Genomic DNA, 26605 nt, shown 5'->3' on the forward strand with positions numbered 1-26605 from the left:
GTATTTATAAAGATTTACTTTGCCCAAAAAATATTTACACTGGATTTTGTAAGGGAGATACTTTGTCCCAAAAAGATTTATAAGAAAGTACTAATAGTTTCATTTGATCAGGACTGAACAGTTCAGTCGTATCCTGGCCCCACAGTGACCAGTGAAGTCCTATTAAAAAATGGAAATGTTGGCTGGGCGCGGTGGCTCACGCCTATAATCCCAGCACTTTGGGAGGCCGAGGCGGGTAGATCACGAGGTCAAGAGATCGAGACCATCCTGGTCAACAAGGTGAAGCCCCGTCTCTACTAAAAAAAAAAAAATACAAAAATTAGCTGGGCATGGTGGCACGTGCCTGTAGTCCCAGCTACCCAAGAGGCTGAGGCAGGAGAATTGCTTGAACCCAGAAGGCGGAGGTTGCAGTGAGCCGAGATTGTGCCATTGCACTCCAGTCTGGGTAACAACAACGAAACTCCGTCTCAAAAAAAAAAAAAAAAAAAAAAAATGGAAATGTAAAAGCGTATGCCGAACACCTTAAAGTAACTAAATATCTTTCTCACACACAAAAGTCTGAGAGTCCTTATTTATCTTTTATTAGGCTCAGTGCATTAAATATTTGCCTGTCACCTGTGTGCTGTGTACCATAGCCATGCCTTGCTCTGCGCTATGAACTCAGACCTGTCCCTTCCTGTTCTGATTAGGGTGTTGTACAAAGCTCTCTCCCTAGCATAGTTTCTCCGCTGTCAAAATCATGAAAATGACAGCACCTAACCACTATTTTAAAGTATGTGCAGTAAATACACAAGTGTGTGTAAATGTCATAGACATTTACAAAATCAGTAATCTCACCCAGCCCTGCTGTGTGAACCTGTCAAAGCACCTGGGAGTGCTCATTCCACCATTAGATGAAATTCAGGCAGTTCAGACAACCAGGTCTCACTGTTTTCTCACTAAATTGGCTTTACTTATACAGTTTCTTAGAATCTAGCATTCTAAACAAGCTCTAAAAAGCAGAAGAAATGGTGCCACCGTGATAAGAGTTTTTAATGAATACCCATGGACACAGTGTTGAGCCTCAGGTAAGTCTTGGAAGAAGTAAAACAGTATAATTTGTGTAAGTATCTCTCTGAGAAAATAGGGAGGAGGTGACCAGGAAAAACTACCCATCATTGAATGACATGTTTGTACTTGATAAGATGGATCTGTCATCAGGTTTTAAAATCAGAATCATTTGGGCTTTTTCAAAACCATTTTATACTAAAAATACTTAATATTTAATTGCTGTATTTGTGAAAAATGTTTTGAGTTGGCCACTTAAGTTTGCTGCATATCCTTAGCTGCTGTTGTGCCTTAAATAGAGTCATAGGATGCTTTTTTAAGAAGTCCTTCAGAAATACACTTGTAAAGGTAAATTGGCATTTTTTGGTTTATAAGATGTGTTAAACCAAGCATGAAAAGCCTTCATAATATTAGGCCAAACAAAATCTATTAATGGCTGCCAGCTAACTCTACACTTATCTAAAGCTATCAACATTCATTTTTTTCTATCACCAAATTTATAAAGGACTAAATTGGGTTTACTCATGGTTTAGAAATCCAGTTTTAACTATAATTCAACAATATTTTGGTGTGATGAGACGTTTATGAAATATGCAAAATGTATAAGTAGTTTTAGTTGGGAAATCACATTTGATTGTTATGTTTTATTGTTTTCACATGAAAACTAAGAGGTAATTAATACCTTTCTCTAGTAGTGGTATAGATGAAGGACAGCTGCTCATTATTGAATCTCTTAAACTTTTCCGGCTAACCTCAGTTTGGAAGAAAAATGTATTAAAGGATTATAGAGATCACTTAGATAATGTTAGACAGTGGATTATAATTCTCAGTCCATAGACGCTTACGCATGTTTAGAAGAAATAAGTACCAATCCATGGACACCAACATACGTGAATCTAGATGGGAGAAAGATGACTGGCATCAGCAAACTAATCAAAAATACATTTTAAACTCATACCTCAATTTGAATTGATAAAAATGAAAAATAGCCATGTATTGTATTTATTCCCAAGATTGGCCACCTTGTACATTTGATTTGTTACAGAATTTAAAAAGCTAGATTGAACACCTTAATCTTAACCTCAAGAGTTTTAATCACTATTGTTGTGTTTTAGAGAGAAGGGGGATATAATTTACATATGAAATGTACAGATCTAAATGCATACAGTCTAATCAGGCTTGACAAATGTTCACCCCTTTAACCACACTCCTGTTCTGTTGCAGATTAGTTTTCCTTATCCCCAAAGTCAAACAGCTGGAATCATACAGCATGCACCATTTGCCTTCTGTAACTCAGCATGGTGTCTTTAAGATTCATCTGTGTCAGTGCTTATATCAGCAGTTTGTTCCTTTTCTGGTTTTTTTGAGATGGGAGTTTCACTCTTGTTGCCCAGGCTGGAGTGCAATGACACAATCTTGGCTCACTGCAACCTCCACCTCCCGGGTTCAAGCAATTCTCCTGCCTCAGCTTCCCAAGTAGCTGGTATTAAAGGCATGCACCATCACACCCGACTAATTAGAGACAGGGTTTTGCCATGTTAGTCAGGCTGGTCTTGAACTCCTGACCTCAAGTGATGCAACCATCTCGACCTCCCAAAGTGCTGGGATTACAGGCGTGAGCCACCATGCCCAGCCTGGTTTGTTCCTTTTTATTGTTTTGTGCTGTTTGAATGCATGACAGTTTATGTAGCTATCCTTCTGTTCATGTACCCCTGAGCTGTTTCACTTTGGAGCTATTATAAATATAAAAATTCTTGTACAGGGCTATTTGTGAACATGTTTTCAAAAAGCTAGGAGTAGAACTGCTAGGTCTTATGGTAGCTGTATATTTAACTTTTTAAGAAACTACCCAACAGTTTTCTAAAACCACTGTGCTATTTTCCATTCCTGCCAGCACATTGTACTCTGGTTGTTTACATCTCTGCTGACATTTGGTGTTGTCCACCTTTATTTTAACCATGCTCCAAGGTATGTGGTGGTATCTCATGGTGGTTTAATTTGCATTTGCCTGATGACTAATAGAGAGTACTTTTCCTGTGTTTTTTTTCCTTTTAATTGGGTAAGACTCCTTTGTGCATTCTGGACATAAAGGATTGTCAGATTGATGTATCACAAATATCTTCCCACTCTATGGCTTGTTTTCTCTATAGTACCTGTTTAGAAGGGTTTAGTTTTGGTGAAATCCACTTTATCAGTTTTTTTTTTTTACATATATAGTTAATGCTTTCTGTGTGCTCTTTAAGAAGTCTTTACCTACCCCAAACTCATGAAAATACTGTCTTATTTTTCCTAGGAGTAAAATAGTTGTAGCGAATATTCAGGGTTGTGATTCACCTTGAATTAGTATTTTTATATGCCATGAAGTAGGCATATAAAAATGCCTACCTTTGAACATTCTACTGAATGTTTAGTGGTCCCAGCACCACTTGTCAAAGATTCTCCTTCCACCATTAAATTGTTTTGGTGCCCTTGTGTGAAAACGTTTGACCTCATAGCTGTGGATCTAGTTTTCTGTTCCATTCTGTTTATCTTTTTTGTGAAAACTTGGTAAGTCTTGAGTTCAGGTAAAACAGACATTCTAATTTCTTTTTCTGCAAATTGCTTTGTTTATTCTAGGTCTTTTGCATTTCTTACACACTACTCCCAGAAAAAGATTTGTGCATTTTGACTAGTAGTCACTGAATCTATAAATCGATTTAACACTTTAACAATATTAAGTCATCCAATCCATTAAACATGTTTTTTCATTTCATTTTTTCTCAGCAGTGTTTTATATATTTCAATACAGATATCCTGTACATCTGTTAACTTTATCCCTGGGTATTTCACGTTTTCTGATGCTGCTGTTTTTGGATACTCTTTATTGTTTTGCTGTTAATACTCCAGCTCTCATTTTTAGCTCATCATGCCTAACCAGAACTATGTTGTAAATTATTTAAATGAGTCTCTTTGAAACTTTTGTTGGTAACAGTGGGAGTACGTTTGCTGAACTGAATTGTATAACAAAATTGGAAGGAATCCCTCCTCTACTTTTTCAAATTAGGGATGCCGTAATGGAATCCGAGAGAATATGTGATTTGCCCAAGAGCTCACAGCTAGGTACCAGCAGAACAAAGGACGGAATCATTCAGGTTTCCTGTTTGTCAAGAACTTTTATCTCAGTGGATTATACCTTTGGCCCCATTTTAATGTCCAAAACACAGTAATTTTTAAGAATTACTTTTGTGTAACTTAATTTTGGATTTCTTTTTTAATAGAGGACAGGTAACCTGAGATGAGCTAGTACAGGGGTCAGCATACTGTGTGTGGCCTGTGCTGCCTGTTTGGTGAAGGGTTTATTGGAACAGCCACACCTGTGTGTTTACGGTTTGTGGATGCCTTTACGCTACACTGCACAGATGAATAGTTGTGACAGAGATCTGAAAGCCTGTACAGCCTAAGGTATTTAGCAGCTGGCACTTTACAGAAAAGAGAAAGTTTGCCAACTCCCAGGTAATTATAATCTAAATATATCTAAAATAGGAGATATTTTCTATTTGAAACCCATCTTGACACAGTCCTTTGGGGAGCAGCTTATTTCACGTAGCAGGATAATCTTATGACTTGATTACATTTTTCTCGCCATTTTCACTGAAATAAGTGGAGATTTTATTTACTAAAACTATTTTCACTAAATGTTAGCAGCACAAAAGTATCAGTTTCAATACACTGTGATGGGTTTGCATAAAAATTAGTTATCTCTTTAGTTATCTCTATTATTAACTAGCTTTCTAATAAATTGTAAGAGATAAATATACCTAGAAGATAAATGAAAATATTTGGGAAGAGATATGTTTAATTTTCAGCTGGAATTATTCAGGGAGAAGGATTGTCACCTCATCCTTGTCCTCCCTTTTTTATCTAAGCCACTATAACCGCGTGTCCCTTTTAAAGCAGCATATTCAACACTGTTATACTATACTTTTTTAAAGCTTTTGATTTTGCAACAATTAAAGACTTACAGGAAGTTGAAAAGACAGTACAGATACCGTAAGGGTTATTGCTGAGTTTAAAATGAGGAAACTGAGGCCAGTATAAGAACAATTAAATGCCAATTTATTTAACTCCCAGGCAAGAGTTCTTATACTGTGGTCCTGGGGAAAGGGGCCAGAGAAGTCTCACCTGACTTTTCTCAGGTGTGGGGTTTTATAGGGAGTGAAGGCATTTGATTGGCTGTGGAGACACAGGACATGGACGGGGTGGGCTGCTATTGGTAGGTAGGCAGGCTTTCCAGTGAGCAGGCTGGATGGGGCAATGTGCTATTGGGCAGGTTTTGGCGGGGCTTCTTTGAAATTTTGGCGGAGTTTTCCAACAGTGGGCTAGGTGCTGAGTGCAGAGGTGGGCGTGTGCTGAGTGCAGATTCTGGTAATGTAGTTTTCAGGCGTGGAGAGGGATGGGCATGTCTAAGCTCCCGGCACGGCAACCAGCCTTACATTCTTACCCTTTTGATACTATAGGACGCCTCTTCTTTCTGGCTACTTCCTGCTGAATAGGGGCGGAGGGGGGTCAGTTGGCTAGTGCCTCAGTTGGGAGTTGGAAGTAGGGGTGAAGTAGCATTTGGTTTATGGCCATCCTGGAGATTTCCCTCATGCGTGCCTGTAAAAACCTGAGGAAAAAAGGGGCTAGCATTAGAAGGCACACAAGGATAATGGGGGTGATAATGGGAGCTAGCCAGGTAAACATGGGGGATTGCTACCAGTTGAGAGACAAGGCTGGTACGCTCTGCTTCCTGCAGAGGTTCTCTTGGAGGCAATACAGAATGTTGACATTTTCTTCTACAAGGCCTGTTTCATTGATGTAATAGCAGCACTGCTCCCGAAGAAACAGACAGGTACCTCCTTTTTCTGCCATCAGTAGGTCTGGGGCCCGTCAGTTTTGGAGAGTTACCTGAGCCAGCGACGTGATTTGTCGCTGGAGGGAGGCTAAAGAGGTGGCTGATGCTTCAGTAGCCACACGGAGCTTGTCTTCCAGTTGAGTGGCTGAAGTGACACTGTAGCCCATGGCGCCGCTCCCTATTCCAGCTGCTGCTAGAGAGGATGCTAAAGAGAGGCCAACTTTTTGGCCTGGTGATTAGGGGACGGCACGATGAGGGATAGGAACTCGGCTTGTCCGTACACTTCTAACTGCGGGACTAGTGTGACTGGCATACAGGGGAAGAGGGAGGCATCAATAACTTTGGTTAGGGTTCCATTACACCAAAATAATCCTCCTGGAGGCAGGTAAAGGGAGGATTTTACTTCTACCATGGTATTGCACCTGAGGCTGGGGCTGCTGGCTGTCCCACAGCAGAGAGAGATTTTGAGAATGTACTTTGAACAAGGGGATACCTGTGAAGGTGGTATCAGGCCCCCTGGGTGATTGTGACTGGCCGAACCCGGTCCGGAGGGGAACTGCTGCTAAGGGGGGTTTGTTAAGGGAGGCACATAAAAAGCAATTAGTGAAGTTTTTGGCTTCGGTTAAGCTCAACATGTTAACACCTTGCTGTACTAGCGTTAACCAAGAGAAAGGCTGGGGAGTGTTGCTCGAGGGCTTGAGTTGATTAGTTAAGGTGGCCTCATTCTGCAGGATGGTGTTGCTTAACAACTTAAGTCAGTCTATTTCCACCGGCACAATGCGGGTTTAGGACCAAAATATTAGCCACGTACCGCTGGGGTGGCTGTCTGTAAACCTGGTGTATATTTTACCTGCAGTACCCTTTTCCCAGCAGGCTTCCCAGGGATCGTGGATAAGGGACACTTTACCTTGGTCATTGGCAAAGAGCATTCTACTTTTTGGGGTGGTGTCTGTTCTGAAGCTTGTGTGTATAACACAAGAAGCATACGGGCATCCACCATAGGTATCGTTCCACAAATGACAGGAGTCTTTGGTTTGGTCATTTAGAAAGCAGAGGCCAAAGTTATTCCAGGAGTTTATGATAGTATTGGCCTTGGATTTTGGGAATTCAAATTTTATGGCTGATTGGCAGCCTGCGGGCTGGCAATCTGCTTGGGCAAGGTATTGGGTTTTAGTAGTGGGGTCTTCCATCCAGGACTCCTGAAGGTAGAACTGCCAGATAGAGTAGGAGTTGGCTTTAAGAGGGGACCCCAGAAGGATTCTTAGGAGGAGAATTTGAAGGGTTAGGAGTTGATGGGTAGGGGTTACGGGTGAGGCGGAGGCAAGTGGGGCCCAAGGGTTCAGATTTCCACTGATTATTTTGGGGGGCCAGTTTGAGGTGGGACACATGGTACCACAGAGTGTGGCCTAGGAGTATGGCTGCTGTGGGGGTGGTTAGGATAACAATGTGAGGTCCTGACCACCTGGGTTGCAAGGATCCTGGTTTGAGTTCTCGGAAGAGAACGCTGTTGCCTGGTTGGAGAGGCATCACTGGGTGGAAGTCCTCTGGTCCTGGAACAACTGGGAGGGTGAGGTCTGCGTGCTCCCTGAGTAAGTGGTGGAGGAGAGAGAAATAGGGGAGGTAGGAGGCTAGGGGAGGTGGCTGTACCAGGAGATTATGGGAGACCAGGAAGGGCCAGCTGTACAACAATTCAAAGGGGCTGAGGCCCAAAGGCCCCCGTGGGGTAACCTGGACCCAGGTTACAGCAAGAGGCAGGAGTGTGGGCCAGGAGAGTTTTACCTCAATGGTAAGTTTGGCCAAATGGTCTTTGAGGATGCTGTGAGCCCGTTCAACTTTACCCGACGACTGAGGGTGGTAGGGGATGTGTAGTTTCCAGATGTTGAGAGACTTGGTGACCAGCTGGACCACCTAAGCTGTAAACGCTGGACTGTTGTCTGACTGGATATTTCCTGGTAAGCCGAAACGAGGGATGATTTCCTGAATTAAGAGGGAGGCCACCATGTCTGCAGTTTCCCGGGAGATGGGAAAGGCTTCAATCCATCCAGAAAAGGTATCTACAAAGGTTAGAAAGTAGCAGAGATTTTTGAGTGGGCATATGGGTAAAATCAATCTGCCAGTCTTGGGCTGGCAGGTGGCCACGCATTTGGTAGGTAGGAAACTGTGGCCTTAAGCCTCCCTGAGACGAGACCTTAGAGCAGGTAACGCATGCCTTGTGTACTTGCTCAATTGTCTGTTGCAGACCTGGTGAGAAAAAGAGGGGCTGCACGAAGTGGTGCAATGCTTTGGGCCCTATATGTAAGGATTCGTGGATTTCAGCAATGACCTTTGGGACCTGTTCCTGGAGAAGGGCGATTTTGTTGTCTAGGAAGATCCAGCCCTGACCAGACTTGGTCCCCCCTTTTAATATGAGGGCCTGTTTCTCTGATGGCAAGTAAATTGGCGGCATGGCTGTGGTGAGGAAAAGGACTGGAGTGGGGGCTGGCCTGGTATTAGTTAAGGATTTTGCTGCTGCGTCTGCCCTTGCATTGCCCTGGGAAACAGCATCCTGCTGGGCTTGGTACCCTCGGCAGTGAATGACAGAAACTTCTTTGGGCAGTGACAGGGCCTGTAGGAGATTAGAGATTTGGGTATCATTGATTATGGGGAACCCCTTGGTGGTAAGTAATCCCCGCTCTTTCCAGAGGGCAGAATGACAGTGGGTAATAAGGAAAGCATACTTTGAATCGGTATGGATATTTGCCCGCTTTACCCGTGCTAGGGTGAGAGCCCGGGTCAGGGCAATGAGCTCTGCTTTTTGTGAGGTGGTTCCATCGGGGAGGCGACATGCCTCAAGGGTGGCTGAGTCAGTGACTACTGCATAGGCTGCTTTTTGCCGCCCCTCGGCTGTCACTATTGAACTCCCATCTACATAAAAGGTAAAGCCTGGGTTAGATAGGGGAAGGTCAGACAGGCCCTCCCGAGGTTTAGCAAATGCATCTATTAGTTCAGGGCAGGAATGGGCTGGGGAGGGGGAATGGGATGGAAGGGGAAGCAAAGTAGATGGGTTGAGTGAAGAAGTGGGATGAAGGCTGACTGAAGGATTTTCAATAAAGAGTAGAAGAAACTCCTGTAGGCGAGAGGGTCCTAGGTGAGTGAGGGATTTGTGAGAGAGAAGGTCAGTTAGCTGATGAGAGAACACCAAGATGGGCTGGCCCAAGGTAAGTTTTAGGGATTCTTTGGTAAGTTCTGTTGCCACTCCCAGGGCCCACAGGCAAGGCTGCCATCCCCTGACTGTGGGATCAAGTTGTTTTGATAAATATGCTACAGGACGATACACAGGACCTAGGGGTTGGGTTAGGACTCCAACTGCAACACCTTGTTTCTCGTCAGTAAACAAGTAGAAGGGATGGATAAGGTCTGGCAGTTGAAGTGGAGGTGCCATGGACAGAGCAATTTGTAGAGTTTTGAAAGCTTGTTTTACAACTCCAGGATGAGAGAGGGGTCCCGTGGGTGTGTCCTTAGCCACCACATTACAGAGGTTTAGCTAGAGTGGCAAATTTAGGTACCCAGTGACGGAAGAATCCTACAAATCCTAAGAAGGAGAGAATCTGGGCTGCAGTCTCTGGGGGCTGCAGTGAAAGAACTGCCTGCTGGCGGTTGGCTGTTAGGCTTTAAGTTTTGGGGGTGAGGCAAATGCCTAAGTAGACTACTGAGGTGACTGACAACTGTGCTTTAGAGTAAGATACCTGGTACCCCTGGGATCCAAGAAAGTTAAGGAGAGTGGTAGTGTGCTGTTGAGACAAGGAGAGGAAGGGGCTACAAAGTAATAGGTCATCCACATACTGGGGAGGGAGCAGGAACTAAGGTCAGCTGCTAAGGCTTGTCCAAAAATATCGGGGCTGTCTCAATCACTGGGGCAGGACCGTCCAGGCGAGCTGCTGTGACAGGTTGGTGTCAGGATCGGTCCAGGTGAAGGCAAAGAGTAAGTAAGACTCTGGGTGAAAGGGAATAGTAAAGAAGGCGTCCTTGAGGTCAAGAACCATAAAATGAGAGGTAGTGGAGGGAATGTTGGATAAGGTGTATGGGTTGGGGACCACCAGGTGGAGGGGTACCACCACCTCGTTGATGAGGTGCAGGTCCTGAACTAGGCAGTAGTCACCAGTCGACTTTTGAACCAGTAAGATAGGGAGTCCCTGGGCCAGAGGTCAGGTGATGATAGGCTTTAGGCCCTGGTGGTGGGTTTTTGAGATGGGAAACTGAGGACGTGAAGGTAAGTGGGTAGGGTTTTTGAGAAGTATTTTAACTGGTATGTGATGTCTGGCCACAACAGGCTTGGAGGTATCCCATACCAAGGGATTAACTTCATTAGGAGGGATAGGGGGTTGAGGCGAGGGGTCAAGACAGGGCGTGATACTGGTTAGGAAAACAGGAGGTGGGCAAAGGATGGGCTTGAATGTGGGGAGCCAGTGACCTGGAGGGTGGCCCCTACAGTCTGGAGAATATCTCCTCCTAAAAAGGGGACTGGGCATGAGGGTATGATTAGAAAGGAGTGGGAGAAGGGGTTTCCCTCAAGGACACAGGCTAAGGGATGAGTTTGGTTAGGACAGGAGAGCTTTCCATCAATCCCCATGACTGAAACCTGGGAAGGTATGTTAGGTCCTGAGTAGGAAGGCAGTAGAGAATAGGTAGCCCCTGTATCCACTAAAAAGGAAATGGACTTACCCGCTACCTGCAGCATTACCCTGGGCTCGGCAAGGGTGATGGGGGTCCTCGAGTCCGGGCTGTCAGTCGTCCAGAAGGCCGAGAAGTTCAAGTGAAGGGATTGCTTCCTGCAGACCAAGACAGGCAGTCAACCTTTCAGTGTCCAGTCTGTTTGCAGCTTGGGCAGGGTCTAGGAGGTGGACAACGACAGGGGCACTACTGTGCCCAGTGTCCCTCCTGGCCACATTTGAAACAGGGCCCAGGTGGGGCCTTTGAAGAATTTTGGGAGGGTTTCGATGGATCACCTCCACCGGATGTTCGGTGGGCTGCTGGCCTCAGGGCTGCTACAAAAGCTTGGGTTTGGAGGCTTTTTGCTGTAAATGGACCTGGCAGGTGGCCTCAGCCTTTTCCTCTCGGCCATTGAAAACTTTAAATGCCATGTTCACCAGGTCCCATATGGGAGTTTGGGGGCCCTCCTCAGCTTTTTAAAGTTTCCTCCTTATATCAGCTGCCGACTGGAAGATGAAGTGGGTGGCTAGGACTGTAGCCCCTGCTAAGGAGGCCGGATCCAGCCGGGTATGGAGGATCATAGTATTAATCAGTCTAGGAAGGCAGCTGGGTTTTCATCAGGACCCTGAGTTAGTTCCCTTAACTTGTCATAATTATCTTTTGAGCTGCGCTTTGCATGCCCGCTAGGAGGCACTTGGTCTCGGTGGCTGTGGCCATCTTGGCCAGTTTGATAGTCCCAATTAGGGTTGGCCTCAGGGACCACTGCTGCGCCTACTGGCATTTGATTGATTGTGAGATGTACCTGATCTGCGTGTGCTTGGGCCGCTGAAAGAATGCGGTCACGCTCATCTGGAGTAAGAGTGGAGGACAGGATCACATAGGTGTCATGTCAGGTGAGGTCATACACCTGGGCGAGGTAACGAAATTCTTTAGTATAAGCAGTAAGATTGGTAGAGAATGACCCTAGGCATTTTTCAATGGCTGACAGAGAGAAGGGAACGTGTACTTGGACAACGCCTTCTGCCCCAGCTACCTCATGCAAAGGGCAGAGGAGTGGGGGGGTCGTGAGAGCGGGTGTGAGCACTGACAAGGGAAGTCATATTAGGGCTTTGGGGAGGAGGAGAAGGAGAAGAGGGAGGAGGGAGTTGAGGCCTTGCATGAGGAGCGGGGTTGGTAAAGCAGGTGGGGCAGGACAGGTCTTCCGAGTTTTCTGAGAATGCGGAGCTGGGTGGGGCTGAGGGCAAAGGCGGGGTTTTGGCTAACAGGACCTGGGCAGAGGAACAAGAGGAACAGAGGGTGGGTTGGGAGCGCAGATACCAAAAGGCCTGGACATAGGGGACCTCCGACCATTTGCTGTTCTTTGGCAAAAGTTATCTAAATCTGTCAGGACACTGAAGTCAAGTGTGCCCTCTGGAGGCCACTTAGACTGGTTGTCCAGAGAGTACTGTGGCCAGGCCATGGTAGAGAGGAAAAGCAGCCTTTTCTTTTTAATGGAAAGACCCAGTTTGGGTAGATTTTGGACTAGGCATCCTAATGGCGATCTAGGGTCTGGGAGGGACTTGATTGCTCATGGTTCACTTTCTTGTGGGGTAGTTAGGGGTAAGAAAGGAATATGGAAAGGTATTATACTTAACACGGGCAGAAGTACTCCTTTCCTGGGGTGGGGGGTGGCTGAGAGAACTTAGAGGCTGCAACGATTATGACAAGAAAGAAAATAAAGAGAGACAGGGCTAGGGCTACCTGAGACAGAACCACATATAGGATTGATGGACAAAGGGTGGGTACCCCCAGATGGGAGACCACTCTGATGCCTTCCCGGCCACGTCCCTAAAGGGATGTTTCAGGGCATCTTGGCTAAGGTGTACCCGTATAACCCCCAGGCCTGGTCACCTCAGAACTTTCAGTCCTGAGGTGAATCACTGTTATGCCTTATGACGTCCCTGTGGAACCACGGGTTGAGGCCCACACAAGCCCTGTAGCTGTTAGGCTGTGGGACTACACATAAACTCACTCACTCAGGATTAGGAGGAGAGTTTATATGCCAAAGGGCCGATTTGAGATAGACGTTTTAATACCATAAACCGGCGATATGGTCCTGCTGTTAGGCAGGGCCTTGGTCTGCAAATGGGGCTTCTGAATACCCAAACCTCAGCTGCTGCTGCGGAGATGGTCGGAAGAGTGGCTAAGCGTCCCAGGCCGTGCTACCGAACACTGGAGGACATGAGAGGGTTCAGGAAGGTGGGGACGTCTCCCTCAGAATCCTGACCCTGAGAAACTCCTCATGGGGAGAAGACAAGAGTGTAGGGAGTTCTCCTCTATGCTCAGGTCCTCGAGATAAGGCCAGGACCCTGGGCCCATGGCGGGGAGCAGGAAGGAGTCCCTGACACGACCACGATTATGAGCAGGGAGTCCATGAGGCAAGCAGCAGAAGCAGCTGTGGGTAACAGAAGTCTTACCTTGTGGTGGAGCAGTTCCCTGGTCCGGCTTCAGATGAAGGAGTCAGTTTCCTCCAGGAGGGGCCTTACAACTCCTCCTGGGTTTCGGCACCACTTGTAAGGGTTATTGCCGAGTTTAAAATGAGGAAACTGAGGCCAGTATAAAAACAATTAAATGCCAATTTAACTCCCGGCGAGGTTCTGTGGTCCCAGGGAAAGGAGCCAGAGAAGTCACGCCTGACTTCTCTCTGGCATGGGGTTTTATAAAGAGTGAAGGCATTTGATTGGCTGTGGAGAAACAGGACGTGGATGGGGCGAGCTGCTATTGGTAGGTAGGCAGTATTTCTGGTGAGCAGGGCTGGACGGGCAATGTGCTATTGGGCAGTTTTTGGCAGGGCTTCTTTTAAATTTTGGTGGTTTCCAACGGCAGGCTAGGTGCCAAGTGCAGAGTTTAGTGTTGAGTGCAGATTCTGGTGCGGAATGCAGAGGTGAGCATGTGTTGAGTGCAGATCCTGGTGACGTAGTTTTCAGGCATGGAGAAGGATGGGCGTGTCTGAGCTCCTGGCAAGGCAACTGGCCTTACAGATACATCTTACATAACTAAAGGAAATTGATTTTTGCACAGCATATATCATTTTATGCCATCTTATCTTCCTGTAACCCTACCAAGACACTTGAGATACAGAAGTGCTTCACTGCCATGTAAAGATGTGTTGATGTCAACATTTTACCAATCTGGGTGAAATGTAGAAAACTTAACTCTCTTGTTCGTCCCCTCCCCACTCTATTTATAATTGTCTTAAATATATCTACTATGTACATTGAGATCCACATGAGACAATTTGGCTTTCACTACCAAATAATTTAGAAAACACAAGAAGGAAAAAGTCTATTGTATTTGCGCATTTTTTGCTGTTTCTGTCATTCTTCCTGACATTCCAAGACTTTTTTTTTTTAAAACATTTCTGGTTCAAGACCTTCCTTTAGGGTAGGTTTATTCAAGGCCTACAAGGTAGACCCATTCAACAAATTACATTAGTTTTCCATCATCCAAGAATGTATTACCCCTTCATTCCTGAAGGAACATTTCACCAGATACAGAATTTGGAGTTGACAGTTTTGTTTGTTTGTTTTGAGGCAGTCTCTGTTGCCCAGGCTGGAGTGCAGTGGTAGGATTTTCGCTCACTGCAACCTCCACCTCCCACGTTCAAGCGATTCTCATGCCTTAGCCTCCAAAGTAGCTGAGATTACAGGCACAGGCCACCATGCCTAGCTGATTTTTTTAATTTTTAGTAGAGACACAATTTTGCCATGTTAGCCAAGCTGATCTCAAACTCCTGAATTGAAGTGATCCACTCACCTTGGCCTCCGAAAGTGCTAGGATTACAGGTGTGCACCACTGTGCCCAGCCACCAGTTGACAGTTCTTTTAGCACTCTAAAATAATTGGTCTCACTTCCTTCTTGCCTCCATGGTTTCCAAAAAGAAATCTGTCATCGTTTGCGTTACTTTTCCCTATAGGTAAGATGTCATTTCTTTCTTGATGCTTTCAAGCTTTTTTCTGTCTTTAGTTTTCAGAAGTCTGTCCTATCATGGATTTATTGGGGTTTCACTCAGCTTTTTGAATACAGGCATACCTCAGAAATATTATGAGTTCAGTTCCAGACCACTGCAATAAACCAAATACCACAAGAAAGCAAGTCACATGAATTTTTTGCTCTTTCAGTGCATATTAAATGGTTTATACTATAGGTTAAGTGAGCAATAGTGTTATGCCTAAAAATAATGTACACATATTAATTTTAAAATATTTTACATGTCAGAGGAGGGTAGTAAATGATATTTTTTAAATACCTTACTGCTAAGAACTTCTAACAACCATTCATTGAGATAATCTTTTTGCCGGTGGACAGTATCGCCTAAATGTTGATAGCTGCAGACGGATCAGGGTGGTGGTTGCTGAAGCCTGGGATGACTGTGGCAATTTCTTAAAATTTCTTAAAATAAGACAGTGGAGTTTGCTGCACTGATTAACTCTTTTCTTTCATGAAAGATTCCTCTGTAGAATATGATGCGGTTTGATAGCATTTACCCACAGTAGAACTTTTCCAAATTAGGAGTCAATCCTCTCGAACCCTGCCAATGGTAAGTTTATGCAATATTCTAAATCTTTTGTTGTCATTTCAACAATGTTCACAGCATCTTCACCAGGAGTAGATTCCATCTCAATAAATCACTTTCTTTTTTCATCCATGAGAAGCAACTGTTCATCCACACAAGTTTGATCCTGAGATTACAGCAATTCAGTCACATCTCCAGACTCCTCCACTTCTAATTCTCTTGCTATTTTCACCCTATCTGCAGTTCCTTCCTCCTCTGAAGTCTTGAAACCCTCTTATTTCTTCCAAGCTCCTGTTAATGTTGATATTTTGATCTCCTCCCATGAATTGAATGCTCTTAATGGCATCTAAAATGGTGAATCCTTTCCAAAAGGTTTTCAACTGACTTTGTCCAGAACCATCAGAAGAATCATAAAATGTATTTCTTAAATAATAAGTCTTAAAAGTCAAAAGTACACTTTGATCCATGGGCAGCAGTATAGATACTGTATTAGCAGGCATGAAACAATATTCATCTTGTACATCTCCATCAGAGTTCTTGGGTGACCAGGTGCATTGTTAATGAGTAGCAATATTTCGGGCTTTGTTTTTTCAGACAGGGTTTCACCATGTTGCTTAGGCTGGTCTCGAACCCCTGGCCTCAAGCGATCCACCCACCTTGGCCTCCCAAAGTGCTGGGATTACAGGCGTGAGACACTGCACCCAGCCATATGTTGACTTTCTAGGACACTTTTAGAAAATTCACTATTCAAAACAAAGTTGAAGAGACAAGGGGAGTAGACACACTTATCCTTATTCCTCCCACTAAGTGCAGCCTGGACTTATGTAAAACAAACATGAGACTCCTATGAAAGATGAGAAGACTGTCTAGGAACCTCAGTACCCAAGGAATAACACAGAATTGACTTACCTGGGTTTTCTTTTGCCTCATATAGCTCAGATTGGGCTCTGGAGAAATTGGCACCCCAGAAACACCAATAGGAGCCGACAGCTAAGCAAAGCCAGGTGTCAAAGGATCAGGACAGGGCAACCTATAAAGATGGAGGGATCTCAGACAGTAACTGCCCTACTTTATGCAAACACCATGGAAAAACCCATGGCCGAAACCCCACAGCCTCATCAGCAAAGGCCAAGTGGGGAGCCTAGACCTTTTCCTTTGCCTGTTGTAATCAGGCCTCCCCATCTCCTGCTGGAGCTGTGTCAGTTAGCCCAGTAGGGAGTGTGGGACTTCTATCCCTGCAGGATGGTAAGGAGGTCCACCCCCATAGTGTCAGTGGAGGCCATATGGGGAGCCTAGACTTTCACCCTGAGCCAGGAGAAACACCCCTACCACATGGCCCCTTCAACACCTGGGGTAAACATAATTGACAAATACGTGTCTTCCAACTGCTCCACTGATCAGCCATTCCCTTGTCTATCTCCCTCTTTTCTGGCCTCCCTATTCCCTGACACACAACAGTATTGAAATTAGGCCAATTAATAACCCCAGAGTGGCATCTAAATGTGAGAGGTGAGGAAGCTGCAGGAGAAAATTTGGGGTCAGGAAGCCATGAGAGACTGTACCAGGAAGGACGTTGCATTCCAGCGCAGATACCATGCTTTTCCCAGTCTTCGCAACCAGCAGACCAGAAGATGCCCTCTGGTGTCCACGCCACCAAGGCCCTGGGTTTCAGTCAAAACTGGGCAGCAATTTGGGCATTGGGCAGACACTGAGCTAGGGGCAGGAGTTTTTTTTCATACCCCAGTGGTACCTGGAAAACCAGCGAGATAGAACCCTTCACTTCCCTGGAAGGGGGACTGAAGCCAAGGGGACAAGTGGTCTGGCTTGGTGGGTCCCACTTCCACGGAACCCAGCAAACTAAGATCCACTGGCTTGAAATTCCTGCTGCTAGCACAGCAGTCTGAGGTCGACTTAGGAAGCTTGAGCTTGGTGGGGTGAGGGGCGTCCACCACTGTTGAGGCTTGAGTAGGTGGTTTTCCCCTCACAGTGTAAACAAATCTGCAGGGAAGTTTGAACTGGGCAGAGCCCACTGCAGCTCAGCAAGACCTCTGCAGCCAAACTGCCTGTCTAGATTCCTCCTCCGTAAGCATGGCATCTCTGGAAAAAAAGGCAGCAGCCCCAGTCAGGGACTTACTGATAAAACCCTCATCTCCCTGGGACAGAGCACCTGGGGGAAGGGGTAACTGTGAGCATAGCTTCAGCAGATGTAAGCTCTCCCAGCACAGCATTCAAGCTCTGATAAGAGACAGACTGCCTCCTCAAGTGGGTCCCTGACTGGGAGACACCGACCAGTAGGGGCTAACAGACACCTCATACAGGAGAGCTCTGGCTAGCATCTGGCAGGTACCCCTCTGGGACGAAGCTTCCAAAGGAACAGGTAGCAATCTTTGCTGTTCTGCAGCCTCCGCTGGTGATACCCAGGAAAACAGGGTCTGGAGTGGACCTCCAGCAAACTCCAGCAGACCTGCAGCAGAGGGGCCAGACTGTTAGAAGGAAAATTAACAAACAGAAAGGAATAGCATCAACATCTGCAAAAAGAAGGTCCACTCAGAGACCCCATCCAAAGATCACCAATATCAAAGACCAAAAGCAGATAAATCCATGAAGATGGGGAGAAACCAGTGCAAAAAGGCTGAAAATTCCAACAACCAGAATGCTTCTTCTCCTCCGAAGGATCACAACTCCTTGCCAGCAAAGGAGCAAAACTGAACAGAGAATGGGTCTGACGAATTGACAGAAGTAGACTTCGGCAGGTGGGTAATAACAAACTCCTGTAAGCTACAGGAGCATACTCTTACCCAATGCAAGGAAGCTAAAAAGATTAAAGGAATTGCTAACTAGAACAACCAGTTTAGGGTAGAACATAAATGACCTGATGGAGCTGAAAAATAGCACGAGAACTTCGTGAAGCATATACAGGTATCAACAGCTGAATCAATCAAGTGGAAGAAAGGATATCAGAGACTGAAGATCAACTCAATGAAATAAAGTGAGAATACAAGATGACAGAAAAAAAGAGTTAAAAGAAACAAGCAAAGCCTCCAAGAAAAATGGAACTATGTGAAAGGACCAAATCTACCTTTGATCAGTGTACCTGAAAGTGACGGGGAGAATGGAGCCAAGTTGGAAAATACTCTTCAGGATATTATTCAGGAGAACTTCCCCAACCAAGCAAGGCAGACCAACATTCAAATTCAGGAAATTCAGAGGATACCACAAAGATACTACTCAAAAAGAGCAACCCCAAGACACATAATCATCAGATTCACTTAGGTTGTAATAAAGGAAAAATGTTAAGGGCAGCCAGGGAGAAAGGTCAGATTACCCACAAAGGGAAGCCCACCAGACTAACAGCAAATCTCTCTGTGGAAACCCTACAAAAGTCAGAAAAGAGTGGGGGCCAATATTCAACATTCTTAAAGAATTTTCAACCCAGAATTTCATACCCACCCAAACTAAGCTTCATAAGCAAAGGAGAAATAAAATCCTTTACAGACAAGCAAATGCTGAGAGATTTTCTCACCACCAGGCCTGCCTTACAAGAGCTCCTAAAGGAGGCACTAAACATGGAAAGAAACAACTGGTACCAGCCACTGCAAAAACATACCAAAGTGTAGAGACCATCAATGCCAGGAAGAAACTGCATCAGTTAACGGCCAAAATAACCAGCTACCATCATAATGACAGGATCAAATTCACACAGAACAATATTAACCTTAAATGTAAATGAGCTAAAAACTACAATTAAAAGACACAGACTGGCAAATTGGATAAAGAGTCAAGACCCATCAATGTGCTGTATTCAGGAGACCCATCTCACATGCAAAGACAAACACAGGCTCAAAATAAAGGGATGGAAGGATATTTACCAAGCAAATGGAAAGCAAAAAAAAAAAAAAGCAGAAGTTGCTTTATGAATCTGGGTTCTCCTGTATTGGGTGCATATTACTTGGTTAATAATGAAATTAAGGCAGAAATAAAGATGCTCTTTGAAACCAACGATAACAAAGACACAACGTTCCAGAATCTCTGGGACACATTTAAAGCAGTGTGTAGAGGAAAATTTATAGCAGTAAATGCCCACAAGAGAAAGCAGGAAAGATCTAATATCAACACCCTAGCATCACAATTAAAAGAACTAGAGAAGGAAGAACAAACAAATTCAAAAGCCAGCAGAAGACAAGAAATAAAGAAGATCAGAGCAGAACTGAAGGAGGCAGAGACACAAAAACCCTAAAAAAAAAAAAAATTGACACCTCTGCCTGGCGAAGCCGGCAGCCGGGGTGGCAGCGGCTGGCCCTACCCAGCACTCCCCACAGGACGCGCTTGTCCAGGTGCCCTGTTGAACCGGCAACCTGAGACTTGAGAGGGCTGGACTTGAGACTGAACGAGACTTGGACAGTGGGCCAGCCCAGGGGATTGCAGGGACAGAGCGTTTGGGATAGCCCAGTGGGATGAACAAAACCGCGATTTCAAACAATCCTGAGCAGATGGTCCGAGATGCTCTGTGGGGGAGGGGCGTCCACCATTACCGAGGCAACCCACCCCAACTGAGATACACGCCCACTGCTGACGCAGCCTGCCATTGCCGAGGCAACCCGCTACAACAGAGAGACTCTGCCGCAGGGTGTGGCGGAGACCACAGCAGAACAGCAGAGCCTGCAGCAATAGGGCGAACCTCACAACAGCAGGGTGGAGCCTCAGCAGGCAAACAGTGGCTAGTCTGCCTCCTAGCTGGGCAGGACACCTCAATGGACATCCAAATATAAAGCCCGAACCCCCCAACACAGAGCATTTGAGAAAAAAAGGGTTTTTTTAATGAGCTCTGTTGCAGCAGAATCAAACATAGCAGCCTAACAGCCCTGAATGAACAACAGAGCTCACAGCTCAGCAAATGAGCGCCTATAAAGTACAGACTGTCTCCTCAAGCAGCTCCCTGACCCCTCTATAGCCAAAAGACTGACATTTGGCAGGCATCATCCTGGGCCAAAGATAGCAGAAAAAGAAACTGGTAGCATCCCTCGCTGTGCCACAGCTGCTAGAGGTGCACCCCAGACAAGCAGGGCCAGGAGTGGACCTCAGCAGTCGTACAGCGAAGGAGCTAGACTGGTAGAAGGAAAACCAGGTAACAGAAATACTTCATCATCAACAATCTGGGTGTCCACTCAGAGACCCAGTCAAAAAGTCAGCAACTACGCAGACGACAAGCAGATAAATCCACAAAGATGGGAAGAAACCAGCGAAAAAAGGAGGAAAACACCCGAAACCAGACCACCTCGCCTCCTAGAAAGGACCAAAACTCCTCACCAGCAAGGGAACAAAGCTGGAAGGAGAATGACTGTGACGAAATGACGGAATTAGACTTCAGAAGGTGGATAATGAGAAACTTTTGTGAGCTAAAAGAACATGTATTAAATCAATGCAAAGAAACTAAGGAACTTGAAAAAAGATATGAGGAAATGATAACAAGAATGGATAACTTAGAGAGGAATATGAATGAATTAAAGGAGCTGAAAAACACAATACGAGAAGTTCGCGAAGCATGCACAAGTTTCAATAGCCGAATTGACCAAGCAGAAGAAAGAATATCTGAAGTCGAAGACCAACTCAATGAAATAAAACGAGAAACCAAGATTAGAGAAAAAAGCGCAAAAAGGAATGAACAAAGCCTCCAAGAAATGTGGGACTATGTGAAAAGACCTAACCTACGTTTGATAGGTGTACCAGAAGGGGACGAAGAGAATGAATCCCAGCTGGAAAATACTCTTCAGGACATCATCCAGGAAAATTTCCCCCACCTAGCAAGACAGGCCAACACTCAAATGCAGGAAATACAGAGAACACCACAAAGATATTCCGCAAGAAGAGCAACCCCAAGGCACATAATCGTCAGATTCAACAAGGTTGAAATAAAGGAGAAAATACTAAGGGCAGCCAGAGAGAAAGGTCGGGTCACCCACAAAGGGAAGCCCATCAGACTCACAGCAGATCTCTCGGCAGAAACACTACAATCCAGAAGAGAGTGGGGGCCAATATTCAACATTCTTAAAGAAAGGAACTTTCAACCCAGAATTTCATATCCAGCCAAACTGAGCTTCAGAAGTGAAGGAAAAATAAAATCCTTTGCGAACAAGCAAGTACTCAGAGATTTTGTCACCACCAGGCCTGCTTTACAAGAGCTCCTAAAAGAGGCACTACACATAGAAAGGAACAACCAGTACCAGCCATTCCAAAATCACACTAAATGCTAAAGAACATCAACATAATGAAGAATCTACAACAACTAACAGGCAAAACAGCCACTTAGCATCAAAATGGCAGTATCAAATTCACACATAACATTATTAACCCTAAATGTAAATGGACTAAATGCACCATCAAAAGACACAGACTGGCAAATTGGATAAAAATCCAAAACCCTTCAGTGTGCTGTACCCAGGAAACCCATCTCACATGCAAGGATACACAAAGGCTCAAAATAAAGGGATGGAGGAAGATTTACCAAGCAAATGGAGAGCAAAAAAAAGCAGGAGTTGCAATTCTCATCTCTGATAAGATAGACTTTAAAGCAACAAAGATCAAGAGAGACAAAGAAGGCCATTACATAATGGTAAAAGGATCGATACAACAAGAAGAGCTAACGATCCTGAACATATATGGACCCAATGCAGGAGCACCCAGATACATAAGGCAAGTTCTTAATGACTTACAAAGAGACTTAGACTCCCACACAATAATAGTGGGAGACTTTAACACTCCACTGTCAATATTAGACAGATCAACCAGACAGAAAATCAACAAGGATATCCAGGGCTTGAACTCAGACCTGGAGCAAGCAAACCTGATAGACATTTACAGAACTCTCCACCCCAAATCCACAGAATACACATTCTTCTCAGCACCACATCACACCTACTCTAAAACTGACCACATAATTGGAAGTAAAGCACTGCTCAACAAATGCAAAACAACTGAAATCATAACAAACAGCCTCTCAGACCATAGTACAATCAAGTTAGAACTCAGAATACAGAAACCAACCCAGAACCACACAGCTTCATGGAAACTGAACAACTGGCTCTTGAGTGTTGACTGGGTAAACGATGAAATGAAGACAGAAATAAAGAAGTTCTTTGAAACCAATGAGAACGAAGACACAACATGCCAGAACCTCTGGGACACATTTAAAGCAGTCTCTAGAGGAAAATATATAGCAATAAGTGCCCATATGAGGAGAATGGAGAGATCCAAAATTGACACCCTATCATCAAAATTAAAAGAGCTAGAGGAGCAAGATCAAAAAAACTCAAAACCCAGCAGAAGACAAGAAATAACTAAGATCAGAGCTGAACTGAAGGAGATTGAGACACGAAAAACCCTTCAAAAAAATCAATAAATCCAAGAGCTGGTTTTTTGAAAAGATCAACAAAATAGACCACTAGCCAGATGGATTAAAAATAAAAGAGAGAACAACCAAATAGATGCAATAAAAAATGATAAAGGGGAAATCACCACAGATTCCACAGAAATTCAAACCATCATCAGAGAATATTACAAACAACTCTGTGCACATAAATTAGTAAACCTGGAAGAAATGGATAAATTCCTGGACTCCTATGTCCTCCCAAGCTTAAACCAGGAGGAAGCTGAAACTATGAATAGACCAATAACAAGGTCAGAAGTCGAGGCAGCAATTAAGAGCCTACCACACAAAAAAAGCCCAGGTCCAGATGGGTTTACAGCCGAATTCTACCAGACACACAAAGAGGAGCTGGTACCATTCCTTCTAAAACTATTTCAAACAATCCAAAAAGAGGGAATCCTTCCCAAATCATTTTATGAGACCAACATCATTCTGATACCAAAACCCGGCAGAGACCCAACAAGAAAAGAAAACTTCAGGCCAATATCCATGATGAACATACATGCAAAAATCTTCAATAAAATATTGGCAAGCCGATTGCAACAGCATATCAAAAAACTTATTCATCATGATCAAGTAGGATTCATCCCAGGGATGCAAGGCTGGTTCAACATACGCAAGTCTATCAACGTAATTCACCACATAAACAGAACCAAAAACAAAAACCACATGATTATCTCAATTGATGCAGAGGAGGCATTTGACAAAATTCAACAGCCCTTTATGCTAAAAACCCTCAATAAACTCAGTATCGATGGAACGTATCACAAAGTAATAAAAGCTATTTATGACAAACCAACAGCCAATATCATACTGAATGGGCAAAAACTGGAAGCATTCCCTTTGAAATCCGGCACTAGACAAGGATGCCCTCTCTCACCACTCCTATTCAATGTAGTACTGGAAGTCCTAGCCAGAGCAATCAGGCAAGAAAAAGAAATAAAGGGTATTCAGATTGGAAAGGTGGAAGCCAAACTGTCTCTATTTGCAGACGACATGATAGTATACCTAGAAGACCCCATCGCCTCAGCCCAAAAACTCCTGAAACTGATAAGCAACTTCAGCAAAGTCTCAGGATATAAAATCAATGTGCAAAAATCACAAGCATTCGTCTACACCAATAACAGACTTAAAGAGAGCCAAATCAAGAACGAACTGCCATTCACAATTGCTACAAAAAGAATAAAATACCTTGGAATACAACTCACAAGGAACGTAAGGGATCTCTTCAAGGAGAACTACAAACCACTCCTCAACGAAATCAGAGAGGACACAAACAGATGGAGAAACATTCCATGTTCATGGTTAGGAAGAATTAATATCGTGAAAATGGCTATACTGCCCAAAGTAATTAACAGAATCAACGCTATCCCCATCAAGCTACCATTGACTTTCTTCACAGAACTGGAAAAAACCACCATGAACTTCATATGGAACCAAAAGAGAGCCCACATAGCCAAGTCAATTCTAAGCAAAAAGAACACAGCGGGGGGCATCACACTACCGGATTTCAAACTATACTACAAGGCTACAGTAATCAAAACAGCATGGTACTGGTACCAAAACAGAGATATAGACCAATGGAACAAAACAGAGGCACCGGAGGCAACACAACATATCTACAACTATACAATCTTTGATAAACCTGACAAAAACAAGCAATGGGGAAAGGATTCCCTGTTTAATAAATGGTGTTGGGAAAACTGGCTAGCCATATGCAGAATGCTGAAACTGGATCCCTTCCTTACACCTTATGCAAAAATTAACTCAAGATGAATTAAACTTAAATGTAAGACCTAAAACCATTAAAAACCCTACAAGAAAACCCAGACAATACCATTCAGGACATAGGCATGGGCAAAGACTTCATGACTAAAGCAACAAAAGCCAAAATTGACAAATGGGATCTAATTAAACTAAAAGGCTTCTTCACAGCAGAAGAAACTATCATCAGAATAAACAGGCAACCTACAGAATGGGAGAAAATCTTTGCAAGCTACTCATCTGACAAAGGGCTAATATCCAGAATCTACAAAGAACTTAAATTTACAAGAAAAAAACAACACCATCAAAAAGTGGGCAAAGGATATGAACAGGTACTTCTCAAAAGAAGACATTTATACAGCCAACAAACATGAAAAAAAGCTAATCATCACTGGTCATTATAGAAATGCAAATCAAAACCACAATGAGATACCATCTTATGCCAGTTAGAATGGTGATCATTAAAAAATCAGGAGACAACAGATGTTGGAGAGGATGTGGTGAAATAGCAATGGTTTTACACTATTGGTGGGAGTGTAAATAAGTTCAGCCATTGTGGAAGAAAAGTGTGGCAATTCCTCAAGGATCCAGAACTAGAAATACCATTTGACCCAGCAATCCTATTACTGGGTATGTATACCCAAAGGTTTATAAATCATTGTACTATAAAGATACATGCACACATATGTTCACTGTGGCACTGTTCACAGTAACAAAGACTTGGAACCAATCCAAATGCCCATCAGTGATACACTGGATGAAGAAAATGTGGCATATATACACCATGGAATACTATACAGCCATAAAAAAGGATGAGTTCATGCCTTTGCAGGGACATGGAGGAAGCCGGAAACCATCATTCTCAGCAAACTAACACAAGAACAGAAAATCAAAACTGCATGTTCTCACTCATAGGTGGGAGCTGAACAATGAGAATTCATGGACACAGGGAGGGGAATATCACATACTGGGGCCTGTTAGGGGCTGGGGAGCTAAGGGAGAGATAGCACTGGGAGAAATACCTAATGTAGATGAGGGGTCGATGGGTACAGCCTATCACCATGGCATGTTGTATATACCTATGTAACAAACCTGCACGTTCTACACATGTACCCCAGAACTTTAAAACAAAAATTCCAGAATTTCCTGATATTTGAACCACCTTTGCGTTCCTGGAAAAAAACCTTTCTTAATCACTGTTAACAGTAGGGTGCACTAGGTTAGGATAGAGTAACAAATAGCCCCTCATCTTAGGGGCTTGTAAGGGTTTACTTCTCTCTTGTGCTCCATGTCCCACTGTGGGTCAGCTGTCAGCTCCAGCCCCCAAGCCCTTGAGGTATGTTCCATCTGGAACATAGCCAATTTCAGGAAAGGTGGCAAGGTGAACAGGGTGAACCAAGGGCTGGCACTTAAAACTTAAAAGTCCCGCGTGCCACTTCCACTCACAAGCCACACAATCACACCTAAGTTCAACAAGGCAGAGAGATATAATCCTCCCACAGGGAAGAGCACTGAGAGGGAGAAGCACAAACCTGTTTTGTGAAAAACAATACAATATACTACTATGTATCATTGGATTCAGTTCACTGATATTTTATTTCGAATTTTTGCATCAACTTTCATAAGGGAGCCAGGTCTACAGTTTCTCATTTCATAAAAATAATTCGGAAGTGAAAAATTACTTTGTCATTAAGACTGCAAGGTGACTGACGTGGCAGCCAAACTTAAGTGTTATGAGTGTGTAGTAGGGGGTCTAATTTCTGCCTTGACAGCTAATTATTTAAAAATAAAAAGACTTTTAATGTACTGCCTGTGATCTGATTAAAATGTTTCCTTAAAAATCATTTTGGGGCCAGGCACGGTGGCTCACGCCTGTAATCCAGCACTTTGGGAGGCCAAGGCAGGCGGATGATGAGGTCAGGAGATGAAAACCATCCTGGCCAAGACGGTGAAACCCCGTCTCTACTAAAAATACAAAAAAATTAGCTGGGCGTGGTGGCATGCGCCTGTGGTCCCAGCTACTCGGGAGGCAGAAGAATCCCCTGAACCCAGGAGGCGGAAGTTGCAGTGAGCCGAGACTGCGCCACTGCACTCCAGCCTGGTGACAGAGCAAGACTCCGTCTCAAAAAAAAAAAAAAAAAAAAAAAATCATTTTGGAAATTTCCCCTAAGGAAAAAAAAATTGGAAGATAATTTAGGAATTAAAAGTACTCTCTCTTGCAAAGTCAAATTTCACTTCTGTACCCAACCTATGT

The 26605-nt window shown here is 44.2% G+C and overlaps 1 protein-coding gene across 15 annotated transcripts in view; it reads right to left on the reverse strand.

The window, feature by feature from the left end:
* The window catches only part of COA1 (cytochrome c oxidase assembly factor 1), a 199628-nt gene that overhangs the window by 2717 nt on the left and 170306 nt on the right, over positions 1-26605 (reverse strand). For 10 of the 15 annotated variants that reach the window (XM_078342305.1, XM_078342306.1, XM_078342311.1 and 7 more), the window contains 2 exons: positions 10622-10728; positions 5528-7974 (listed from right to left, as the gene is read on the reverse strand). In XM_078342305.1, coding sequence (XP_078198431.1) covers positions 7829-7974; positions 10622-10728 — 253 coding nt within the window. In that variant the 3' untranslated portion in view covers positions 5528-7828. Of the gene's footprint in view, positions 1-5527; positions 7975-10621; positions 10729-26605 lie in introns of those variants that run through there. The other 5 variants (XR_013523853.1, XR_013523852.1, XR_013523850.1 and 2 more) reach the window with 5 other exon arrangements.

The sequence above is a fragment of the Callithrix jacchus genome, chromosome 11 (genome assembly GCF_049354715.1).
Source record: "Callithrix jacchus isolate 240 chromosome 11, calJac240_pri, whole genome shotgun sequence".
NCBI lineage: Eukaryota > Metazoa > Chordata > Mammalia > Primates > Cebidae > Callithrix > Callithrix jacchus.